At 48.9% G+C, this 12,816-nt stretch overlaps 1 protein-coding gene across 1 annotated transcript; it reads right to left on the bottom strand.

Annotated features, from left to right (window-relative positions):
- Positions 1-475: 475 nt before the first annotated feature.
- On the bottom strand, positions 476-10,940 carry LOC309622380 (uncharacterized protein; the record flags this gene model as incomplete). Its single annotated transcript, XM_082409457.1, is given in 7 exon segments — positions 476-597; positions 7,377-7,642; positions 8,104-9,112; positions 9,146-9,164; positions 9,796-10,176; positions 10,180-10,386; positions 10,392-10,940. Coding segments are annotated over 6 exon segments (2,247 nt in total), but the record flags the coding sequence as incomplete, so codon positions are not given.
- Between the last annotated feature and the right edge of the window lie 1,876 nt (positions 10,941-12,816).

The following is a 12,816-nucleotide window of genomic DNA, read 5'->3' as shown; positions in this document are numbered from 1 at the left end:
TTCATTTATACCAGGATTGAAGACCTTGTGGTCCGAGATCCTGTCCAGAGAGCAAGCAGGCTAAGACTCTGTCTTTGTTGATGTATTTCATCAGCAAGGGCTCTACCCCCTCTCCTAGTTCATGGTGTGACGTGTTCTTGGCCTCTCGGGAAAGTGGGGAGAATGGAAAGGACCCTATATGAGAATGCTAGGCTCTGTAAAACATTTCAGGTTTTTAAAAATAAGACTCATTTTGTATTGGACTGACAACAGTCCTATGAAATACAAAGAAAGCCGAGAATCAGTGACAGGAAAGGATCACCAGTAAGAACTACAGCAGTCACCGCTTACCTCGTAGCATAGGGCACTGTCCGTGATCCTTAAGAAGAGTTAGTAGAAATGCCTTGCCCATCTTGCCCCTGAACCCCTTGAAAGGTACACGACTGCTGTGTTGGTGTTTAGGGGGAGCATCTCACTTACCAGGGACTGACTTCTCCCTTGATTCCTCTGTAGTGATGGAGACTTCCCCGCTGATGAAAAATTCCCTGGGATTGCAACCTCCAAGCCAGACAGCTTTCCTATGGAATGACAGAGAACTTGTCAAGGTGAAACACCAGTCTGCGGGAGAAAGGGAGGAAGAGAATGATGGAAATCGTTTCTGGGAAACTATTTTTACATTATGTGTTGTTTGTTCCCGGTAAATAAACTGAAATCTTCTTAACAGTAAAACAAAATCTAAACCACTAAAGCCAATAATACAGGAGTATAACGTTTGAAAAAAATTTCTTTGGCTGCGCAGCATGTGGGATCTTAGCTCCCCAACCAGGGATTGAACCCACGCCTGCTGCATTGGAAGCGCAGAGTCTTCACCACGGGACCACCGGGGAAGTCCCAGGACTATCACTTTTAAAGGAGAAGGTACAAACCCCTCGGTTCTATGAACTGGAGATTTTTAGTAAGAAGTCAATATATTTGTTGTTAGGCACATTTTATGTTAGGCTGTCGCCCTGCACAGGATGCAGGCGCCTTGAAAATGGAAGTCATATCCCTCTATAGTACGTCCCTCTTCTTTCTGCTTTGCAGTTTGCTGCTCCACTTGTTCAACCCCACCTAGTAATAACCTATACTTCCCTTGTTCCTGTTTTCCCATCTGGAAAACAGACAAAAGGCAACCAAACAACGCAAAGGTCTCAACAAATAAGGGATATCCAAAACCAGAGATGGCCAGAACTTCTGTACCCCTGATGAAATAGTCCTCATACAAAACCTGATAATCAAATTCCTTAATGCTAGGAATCACAGTGAAAAATAGTATCTGAACTGACTTCTGTCAGATGAGTGAGAACTAAGGTTAATTCAGTGTATCTGAAGCATAGAAAGTGAGGGCAAAAGTGGCACAAGATGGGGCTAAAGCAGAGAGGATTCTAGACCACGCAGAGTCTTAAAGGCCAACACTGTGTTTTCTATTCTCAAAACAATGCTTGTGAGCGATGTTTATGAGCAACGTTCCAACTTGCTTTGAAGGTTTCTTGTGTGAAGAGTGGATTGGAAGGAAACAAGATATATGGACACCAGTTAGGACCTAATCGCAACAGACAGGCAAGTTCAGTATTAGGAAGTTGAGGAAGAGCTGGCTGACAGATTCCAAAGAAATTCAGGAGATGAACTGAAGCGGGCTTAATGGGGTAGGAGATGGAGGAAAGGAAGGTCTTAGGGAATTAAAGGGTTTACTGCACACATGAGCAAAGTCTCAAAATTAATCATTTGAACGTACAGAGGTAGATCTCTCAAATGACTCCGGTTAGGAAGCAACGGTACGCCCTTTAGAATTCCTACAGACAACACAAATCAACTGTTTCGATGGAAAATTCGGCGGGACCGGTGCGTTTTTTCACTCCAACTTAGCTCCAGTTCCTATTACTCACATCTTCTGTGCCAAAACAACACAGCTGGAGGAACTGAAGGGGATTCCGTTTTGGTAATTAAGGAGTGTCCCCAACACTGACAGTCCCATCTTAAAAAGCACTCCCTCTGCATTTTACCCGAGGAGCAATGGCCAGAGCCTCCCTTTGAAAACGATGGGCAGAAATGAGAACATCACACACTGTCCCTTTCAGCTACTGTGAACTGAGCCGCGAGACGACCAATACCCCCTGGCACAGCGCGGACGGGCCAGCGCGCGGGGGCAACAGGGACAGGAGACAGCACAAGAGACGAAGCCCAGGCCCAGGGGCCAAGGCCTATTACCTTTCCGGCATGTGCAAAACATAAAACAGAAGCAATATTGTAACAAATTCATTAAAGACTTAAGAAAAAAACAAAAATCAGATGCTAAAGTGCCTACTCTAACCACTATACTATATTGCTTCTATAAAACAAGCACTAAACCTCAGATACAGAAAAAAACCCTTTTCGTGTCCTCACACCTAGGTCAAAATTACAAAGCGTTAATTCAGGAGACAGAAAGGGAAGGAATAAATCTGAATGAATCTGAGTCAGAACACAGTGCTATATAACCTTAGGCAAATTCCACAATACCCATGCCTCAACATGGCAAATTCCACAATACCCATGCCTCAACCTCCCTATCTATAAAGGAGTTAACCACACCAGCGCTAACCATTACTTGCCTCCTGGTAGCTTGTGAGTGTTAATTAATATTTGTAATAAATACACAGATCATCAGTTGAAAGAAACAAGGAAAACTACAGCGTTATTATTATTGCCTTGTTGCTAGAGCTAAACACCACAAATCAACATAAATAACTTATGTACACCAAGAATGTAGGGTTTGAATATGTACTTTGAAAGGCCATCATATAATTAGTTGTTTCACCTCTAATTGCTTTTCCTTTTTTTTTTTTTTGAATTTAAAAAAGCAATACAGGGACTTCCCTGGTGGTTCAGTGGTAAAGAATCCGTCCTGCAATGCAGGGGACGCGGGTTCGATTCCCGGTCGGGGAACTAAGATCCCACATGCCGCGGGGCAACTAAGCCCTCGCACCAAACTACTGAGCTCGCACACCTCAATGAGGTAGCCCACGTGCAGCAAACTACAGAGCCCACGCGCTCTGGAGCCTGCACGCCACAACTACAGAGCCCACGTGCCACAACTAGAGAGAGAAAACCCGCACGCCACAACTAGAGAGAAGCTCTCATGCTGCAACGAAGAGCCCGTGCGCCGCAACGACAATAAAGATCCCACATGCCTTAACGAAGGTCCCGCGTGCCGCAACTAAGACCCAATACAGCCAATCAACCAATCAATCAATCAAGTGGGGCGGGGGGAGCAATACAGGAATTTCCCTGGCAGTCCAGTGGTTAAGACTCCAAGCTCCCAATGCAGGGGGCACGGGCTCGATCCCTGATTGGGGAACCAAGATCCCACATGTGGCACAGCGTAGCCGAAAAAAAAACAAAAAAAGCAACACATACCCTACGGCATTTATCCCAGAGAACGCATGTTCGCACAAAAAAAGGTACACAAATGTCCACAGCATCTCTATCAGTAATAGTCAGGAAATGGCAAAAAAAACTCAGATGTTCTTCAATGGGCAAGTGATTAAACAAACTGAAGTACAGCCAAACCATGGAATACTACTCAGCAATTAAAAAGAAAGCGGCACTGGGACCTCTCTGGTGTTCCAGTGGTTAAGACTCTGCACTCTCAATGCAGGGGGCCCAGGTTCCATCCCTGGTCAGGGAACTAGATCCCGCATGCTGCAACTAAAGACCCGCACAGCCAAATAAATAAATAAATAAATATTTTTTTTAAAAAAGAGGAGCACTGTTGATTCATGCAATTTGGATGACTCTCCAGGGAATTACACTGATTGAAAAAGGCCAATCCAAAAGGTTGCATACTGGGAATTCCCTGGCGGTCCAGTGTTTAGCACTCAGCACTTTCACTACCTGGGCTGGGTTCAATCCTTGGTCGGGGAACTAAGATCGCACAACCGGCAGCGCAGCCAAAAAAAAATTTTTTTTACTTAAAAAAAAAAAAAGGTTACACACTATATGATTTTATTCACATAACATTCTTTTTTTTTTAATTAATTAGTTAATTTATTTTATTTTTGGCTGCGTTGGGTCTTCGTTGCTGCGTGTGGGCTTTCTCTAGTTGCGGCGAGCGGGGGCTACTCTTTGTTGCAGTGTGCGGGCTTCTCGCTGCGGTGGCTTCTCTTGTTGCAGAGCACGGGCTCTAGGCACGCGGGCTTCAGTAGTTGTGGCACGTGGGCTCAGTAGTTGTGGCTCCCGGGCTCTAAAGCGCAGGCTCAGTCGTTGTGGCGCATGGGCTTAGTTGCTCCGCGGCATGTGGGATCTTCCCGGACAAGGGATCAAACCCATGTCCCCTGCAATGGCAGGCAGATTCTTAACCGCTGCGCCACCAGGGAAGTCCCACATAACATTCTTGAAATGACAGGTTGCCAGGGACAGATAGGGCCGGGGGAGTGGGAGACGGGCCATCTTCCCCAGGGGGTATTTTCCCTTGATCATCTGCACAAAAACTTTATTGCAACTTTATCCACTGCACTATCAGATCATTATGATTTGGTGGGGAGTGGGGGAGCAGCAGTGGCTATAAAATGGCATCAGGAGAGATCCTGTGGGATGGAAATGTTCTCTATCTTGACTGTGTCAATGGCAATACCCAGGTTGTGACAGTATACTATGATTCTGTAAGATGTTACCATTGGGGAAAACTGGGTAAAGGACACGCAGGAGCTATCGCACTATTATTTCTTACAACTGCATGTAAACCTACAATAATCTGTACACAAAAAGTTTAATCAGAAATGAAGGCAACACATGCCTCTTGTAACAAGTAAAACAATAGTCTGTGGTCAGTCTCTTTCTCTACCCGTCCCATTCCCTCCCTCTTGAGATAACCATGCAAACTCACTGCTCATACAAACAGGCATGCATTTAATACTTTCTGTTTACTGTATCAAAATGGGATCATACATACTACATATTACCCTGCAGCCTACCTTCTTCACCCATCATCCCTATATCATAGAGAGCTTAAAAAAAAAAAAATTTTTTTTTAAGTGCCAAGCAGGATGGCAGGTATAGAAAATTTTCTGACTAGGGCAAATCTGACAAATGTTTACCGTGCTAATGTGCCATAGCTCAGCCAGGTGCATTCAGTGAGAGCACAATATGCAAGTAGCATTCTAAAGAGATCTGCAAAAAATGCAAGGTCTTCAGCAGCTCTTCGAGGATCCCATCCCCCTCTCTGCCTCCTCCATGGAACCATCCCATGGAGGTTGAACAGTTTAACTCCATTTGCCCCTCCTGCTGTTTGTGCTTTCGTTGTATACTTCTGTTCTACATCTCCACAAGACATTATTACTGTCACTTATTTACAAAATAACATATAAATATAAAGGTGTATGTACCTGGGTATATGTACATGTATATATTAGACACACACACACTTTAAGTGCTCTTTGTTCTTTCCTGCAGTTGTGTTCTTTTTTTTGGGGGGGGGGGGCAAGTTTTTATATTGGTAAAGTTCTGTACTACTAGAAATATAAGATTTGAAAAGAAAAGTGAGACTTGAGGATCATCTGTGGAGCTTATCCTCATTCTCCTGCTGACGCATTATGTGTTTATAATTTGAGAACTGCAGATAAATACAAACTGGTCTTCTCCATACTTGCTCACTAAGGAATTCCTCATTTCTAGGAAACGTCTATTTCAAGGAAAGGAAACAAACAAAAACACCTAGTGCACTAGATGATTAAAAGGTACACATTTTATAGCCTGAGTTCGAGAAAAAAATTACCCAAGAAACGGCCTTTTTCCCTAGGAGCCAGCTTCTACTAGGGGAGTCTAGGGTTCTCTAGGCAAAGAAAAAAAACTTGCCAGTTTAAACAGAATAACAGAAACGTTCAGCCAATCAAATATACAGAACTCATCACTTGCAGTGAGGAATGAAAGGCCTGTATCAACAGAAAAAATAAATGGCACCGGCAACGTCTGCAACAGAAAACAAACAGGAAATCCTTTAAAAAGCCAAAATTGCAAAGACAGACGAACAGGGTATGAAATTACACGCCGGGCAATGCACCTGTTAAAGGAAAAGAGGCGCACACCAAGTCTGAAGTCTTAAGAATTCGGTGTTTAACACTACTTCTGCATGCTGCCCAGCAGAAAACTCGGGTCCTGGCTTAATCCACAACGCACACTTCATTTAAGGAGGTGAACTGCTTGGTCTGACTCAGTTTCTTATTCTGTAAAATGAATGCAACACAGCTGTCGTGAGTCCCCAAAGAATTCTGCACAAACGCTTTGTAACTCCAAAGTGCTGTGCAAATCAGAGCAGCCCTTCTCTCCTTCACATTCGTTGGACTTAGAATTTCAGAAGTTTAGCTGAAAATACAGACGACTCGGAAGCAAGGGACTGAGAGTGGCCCACACAGGTGGAAAGAAATGCAGAAACTGGAGCACCTCATACAAACCGCAAGAGACCACGTTCACGTGCACACGTTATCAGTAACAGAAAACGCCACCGGTAGCAACTGTAAACCACTGAGAGGACCAGCAACGACATGTGTCCAAATCCAGCCGGCAGCACAGCCTCGTCGGCGGCAATGCCTTAAACACAGCTCCCCGCACTCCGCGGCCTAACAAGATCCACTTTTTCCAAAAAGTTTAGCAACTTGCCAAGTACACTGGCGTAGTTCACCTTTTTTAATTGCTAAGCAAACATGCAGGGGAGTTGAGACAATCAAGGGAATGTTCAGCCTTCCTCAAAAATAAGATCCAGGAAATTCACGTTTTGCTTGAACAGTTTCATGTCTAAAACTGATCACAAACCTCTGTTTGATGTTGTTTTCTCGCTGCTGGCCAATGAGCCCGGGAAAAAGAACCAATTCTTTCAAACAGGGAGGGCTCTCTGCACTCTTCAGCTAAACCAGCGAGGCTTTACCACCGTCACGTTTAAAATAATGAGGAGGATGCCTCCATAGAGTTTACCGGGCTGCGCTAATCACGAGGGGCCTCGGGCGCCCAGGGCGGATCCCAGCGCCGGTGGCCGCGGGACCGGACGCCCTCCCCGGGACCCCCCCAGGACCCCCTCCCCGGGACGCGGCCGCGGGACAGGACGCCCCCCAGAACCCCTGCCCGGGACGCAGCTGCGGGACAGGACGCCCCCCAGACCCCTGCCCGGGACGCAGCTGCGGGACAGGACGCCCCCCAGAACCCCTGCCCGGGACGCGGCCGCGGGACACGAAGCTCCCCCCTCCCCAGGAACCCCTCCCCAGAGCGCGGGCCTCGCCGCCGTCTCGCAGCACCCGCCGCGCTCACCGCGGGCCGGGAGCCCCCTCAGGCCGACTGGCCCCCGCCCGCCGCCCGGCCTCCCTCCGGCCCGCGCCGCCCGCCGCGCTCACCGCGTTTTTCTTCTGCACCATCTTGTCCATCTTCTTGGCAATGCGGACCACCTCGTCCTCCATGGCCCTGGCAGGCCTGCCCCGCGCCGGGCCGCGGGGGACGGGAAACGAGCGGAGCTGGCCGGGCGGCAGGTAAGCCCAGGCGTCGGCGAGGGCCCTCACCAGGCGTCACCGAGGCGCTTCTTCACTCACGACGACTGCGACGGCGGGGGCGGCGGCGGCGGCGGCGCTCCTCCCACGCAGGCAGCGCCAATCGAGCTCCCAGCTCGCGGCGGCGACGGCGGCGGCGCTCCTCCCACGCAGGCAGCGCCAATCGAGCTCCCAGCTCGCGGCGGCGACGGCGGCGGCGCTCCTCCCACGCAGGCAGCGCCAATCGAGCTCCCAGCTCGCGGCCGCGGCGGCGCTCCTCCCCCGCAGGCAGCGCCAATCGAGCTCCCAGCTCGCGGCGGCGACGGCGGCGGCGCTCCTCCCACGCAGGCAGCGCCAATCGAGCTCCCAGCTCGCGGCGGCGGCGGCGGCGGCGGCGGCGCTCCTCCCCCGCAAGCAGCGCCAATCCAGCTCGCGGCGGCGGCGGCGGCGGCGGCGGCGCTCCTCCCCCGCAGGCAGCGACAATCGAGCTCCCAGCTCGCGGCGGCGACGGCGGCGCTCCTCCCCCGCAGGGAGCGCCAGTCGAGCTCCCAGCTCGCGGCGGCGGCGGCGGCGCTCCTCCCCCGCAGGCAGCGCCAACCGAGCTCCCAGCTCGCGGCGGCGACGGCGGCGGCGCTCCTCCCACGCAGGCAGCGCCAATCGAGCTCCCAGCTCGCGGCGGCGGCGCTCCTCCCCCGCAGGCAGCGCCAATCGAGCTCCCAGCTCGTGGCGGCGGCGGCGGCGGCGGCGGCGGCGCTCCTCCCCCGCAGGGCAGCGCCAATCGAGCTCCCAGTTCGCGGCGGCGGCGGCGGCGCTCCTCCCCCGCAGGCAGTGCCAAGCGAGCTCCCAGCTCGCGGCGGCGGCGCTCCTCCCCCGCAGGCAGCGACAATCGAGCTCCCGGCTCGCGGCGGCGACGGCGGCGCTCCTCCCCCGCAGGCAGCGCCAATCGAGCTCCCAGCTCGCGGCGGCGACGGCGGCGGCGCTCCACCCCCGCAGGCAGCGCCAATCGAGCTCCCAGCTCGCGGCGGCGACGGCGGCGGCGCTCCTCCCCCGCAGGGAGCGCCAGTCGAGCTCCCAGCTCGCGGCGGCGGCGGCGGCGCTCCTCCCCCGCAGGCAGCGCCAATGGAGCTCCCAGCTCGCGGCGGCGGCGGCGCTCCTCCCCCGCAGGCAGCGCCAAACGAGCTCCCAGCTCGCGGCGGCGGCCGCGGCGGCGCTCCTCCCCCGCAGGCAGCGCCAATCCAGCTCGCGGCGGCGGCGGCGGCGGCGGCGCTCCTCCCCCGCAGGCAGTGCCAAGCGAGCTCCCAGCTCGCGGCGGCGGCGCTCCTCCCCCGCAGGCAGCGACAATCGAGCTCCCGGCTCGCGGCGGCGACGGCGGCGCTCCTCCCCCGCAGGGAGCGCCAGTCGAGCTCCCAGCTCGCGGCGGCGGCGCTCCTCCCCCGCAGGCAGCGACAATCGAGCTCCCGGCTCGCGGCGGCGACGGCGGCGCTCCTCCCCCGCAGGGAGCGCCAATCGAGCTCCCAGCTCGCGGCGGCGGCGGCAGCGCTCCTCCCCCGCAGGCAGCGCCAATCGCGCTCCCAGCTCTGTTCTTTTGTTGTTTTTTTTTTTGAATTCTGAGATTTTTCATTTGAAGTAAATCTTAAAGCTATTAAATTCACAAATATGCTAATTTAAATACCCAATTCTATTATCTAAAACACACATTGCAAACATACAAATATCTATTCTCTCCACATGTCAGAGCCCATTCATTTCATGGTTTGGAAATGGGGAGAATAGATCCCCTTAAACTGCAAGTCAGCAGGTGTTTCTTTACAGTTAACTTTAGCAAAATTCATACAAAATATTAATGAACAATGATCTTCTTTACTTGTTAACTCACAAGGAAACACCTTCAAAACTGCATTTTGTTAAAGTTTCTGTACTAAAATGTAGAAAAACTGAACTACACAAATATTGAAAAGTTTAAAATTCCTTAATTTTTTATTCCTGGTACCACTACCACAATTTACAGGGCAATATACCTGATGTAATGAAAAGAAAAAGACAAAGCTACAACAGATAAAAGACCTCAGGAATGTACATCTAATTGACCCTCCGTTGCATGAATCAATAGCTGCACTTTTTGCAAACTGTGGCTAGGACAGTCCTGAACAAGAAGGGTTTCCTGTTTAAGCTGCAGTAACTTTTCTGACTATGGATCATCGTTCCTTCTGCGGCAGGTTTTTACAGTTCCTCTAATGCATTTGGGACGACTGTCTCAAAGTAACCTGCAGCTTTCCTGACAACTCCTCGCTCTCTCTCCTGCTAAGAACTGTAGCCCTTTTCTTCTGAGTTTTGAGAACCTTCTGCTACCATATCCACCACTTCCACCACCAGATCCATAACCACCACCATAGGGACTTCCCGAGCTTCTTCCACCAAAACTGCCCCCCTTCATGGGTCCATAATTTGATTGCTGTTGTCCACTATAATTTCCAAAATCATTATAGCTCCCACCACCACCACCATAGTTACCTCCAAAATTTCCTCCTTCATTGTAAGCATCATATCCTCCACCACCGCCACCATATCCACCATCTTGGTTTCCATATCCTGGTCCACCACCACCATAGCCTCCTCTACTACTGTAACCAGGACCACCACCATCGTTACCACCGTCGCCTCCAAATCCGTTTTATCCACCATCACCTCCTCCATAACTACCTCTGCTGCCACCACCTCCACCACCATAGCCTCCTCTTCCACCAAAGTTTCCACCACGGCCAAAGTTACCTCCACCACCTCCAAAGTTTCCTCCACGACCCATAAAGTTGCCAGATCCACCTCCACGACCTCTCTGTGATCCAGCAGATTGCATTTCTTGTTTAGAAAGGGCCTTTTTCACTTACAATTATGCCCATTAATAGTGTGGTATTTCTGAACAACAATTTTATCAACTGTATCATGATCATCAAAAGTTACAAAAGCAAATCCTCTCTTTTTTCCACTCTGCCTGTCTTCCATAACTCCTATGGTTTCAATCTTGCCATACTTTTCAAAGTAGTCTCTCGAATTACATTCTTCTGTATCTTCTTTAATACCACCAACAAAAATTTTCTTCACTGTTAGACGGGCACCAGGCTTTACAGAATCCTCTCTAGAAACAGCTCTCTTTGGTTCCACTACACGCCCATCAACCTTGTGTGGTCGAGCACACATTGCTGCATCCACCTCTTCAACCCAAGAGTAAGTCACAAAACCAAAGCCCCTGGAACGGTTTGTCTGGGGGTCTCTCATCACCACACAATCTGTAAGTGTGCCCCATTTCTCAAAATGTTCTCTTAAGCTATCGTCTGTAGTTTCAAAGCTCAGACCACCAATAAACAGTTTTCTCAACTGTTCTGGTTCCTTTGGATCATGGCCCTCCTCCCCCCGGCGGCGGCGGCGGCCGGAGTCGGGCTGGGGGCGACCGGGCGGCGGTTTTACCTCCGTTTTGAGACCGGACTCGCCTCTTCCAACTCGAGTTCAATATGGGACCGAGAGCCCAGCTCTGTTCTATGTTGGGCCATTTTACTTCAGCCCAAAAAAATTTCTTCTAGTATTCCCTAAGGTCTGCTGGGGATCAGTTTTCTTATTTTTCATTTATCTGTATTTGATTTTTTAAAATTGATTCCAATTTTCTGTTGAGATTCTCCATATTTTAATCTATTAATCCCCATCTTTTACTCTCAATATAGTCATTTTAAAGTTCTGTGCTAACTCCAGAATCTGAATTCCCTCTAAATCAATTTTTCTTGGTTTTTTTTTTTTTTTTTTTTTTTGTCTTAAGTTTTAGTCACTTTTTCCTGCTTCAGGAATTTCATAATTTTTGATTGTGTGCTGGACGTGGTGAATAAAAAATTCATAGAGACTGAAGATGCTATTACTTTGCACCAGAGAAGATTTACCCTTTTCTCTGTTAATCAGAGTGGCTGATCATTTCAGTCATTTCAGGAATTTTACTAGGTCAGAACTGGGTTGGAGCTTTAGTTGTCTCATCCTACCTATGATTTTTCCTAATTTGTGGCCTCCCTGGATTTTTGCTGTGAGCCTGACAGGTCTTTGATTCTTCAATAAATACAGTCAGTTATTGACTTCAGTCTTTCAGATGTTTGAATTCAGCTCTTTAGGCTCTCAGTTCTCACAGCTTCAGAGTATGGCAAATGTAAGGAGAGACCAGCTATGTATTTGTTGCCGTTACACTTTCTCAGTGAAAATTTGTCTCATAAACACTGAAACATTGCAGATGACTTCACTTTTTCTGACTCAGCCCCCTTCTTGGGGATGGCACTTCTGGGTTTTTACTGTGAGTCTGGTAGGTCTCTAATTCCTCACTTTGGAAAGTTCTCTCCCTCAGGCATTAGGTATTTAGCTTCCTGCTTTATATAGGTTCAAAAACTGGCAAATGTCTTGAAGAGGAGACCTAATGATTGTCACAGGCCCCTTTATCTAGCGGGATTTGGTTTGTTAGTGCCATGACTGTGCAGGAAATTTCACTCTGCTTTCTTGGCTCAGTCCCCCATCATCCTATACCACCCTGACACTAAGGAAATGTCCTGTGGGGGAAATCGGCTTGACATTCTGCTAGATTTCACTCCATCATGCCAGCAAGTGAGTTCATCAAAAGATATGGTGATTTCTCTTTTCCAGTGGAGTATGTCTCCCTACACCAAACCCCTGCTCCAAATCTCTAAATGTCCCTCTCTAGCATATTAGTTGATATTGTTTCTTGATTGCTTCCTTAGCTCGATGATCTTTTATTCAAGTTTGTTTGCTCGTTGCAGCAGGAGTGATGGCCTGTGCCTACCTAGTGCAGGCATATTATTATGGAGATATGGCTTTGGTCCCAGACACCACAATAAGGAGAATATCATAAGAAAGCAAGTCACACGAGTTGTTTGGTTTCCCAGTGCATGTAAAAGTTATGTTTATGCTATACTGTAGTCTATTAAGTGTGCAATAGCATTATGTCTAAAAAAAGTACATATCTTAATTTGAAAGTAGACTTTAAGAATGCTACCCATCATCTGAGCCTTCAGCAAGCTGTAATCTTTTTGCAATAGTAACATCAAAGATCACTGATCACAGATCATGTAACAAGTATAATAGTGAAAAAGTTTGAAATATTGTGAGACTTACCAAAACATGACATAGAGACACGAAGTGAGCAAATGCTGTTGGAAAAATGGCACCACCAGTAGAGCTGCTTGACACAGGGTTGCCACAAACCTTCAATTTGTAAAAAAAAAAAAAAAAAAAAAAAAAAAAAAAAAGCATTATCTGCAAGGTACAATAA

The sequence above is a fragment of the Balaenoptera borealis genome, assembly GCF_965194805.1.
Source record: "Balaenoptera borealis genome assembly, contig: HAP1_SCAFFOLD_2343, whole genome shotgun sequence".
Taxonomy (NCBI): Eukaryota; Metazoa; Chordata; class Mammalia; order Artiodactyla; family Balaenopteridae; genus Balaenoptera; species Balaenoptera borealis.
Note: the sequence above shows the minus strand (reverse complement) of the source record. Positions and strands in the feature narration are given on the sequence as shown.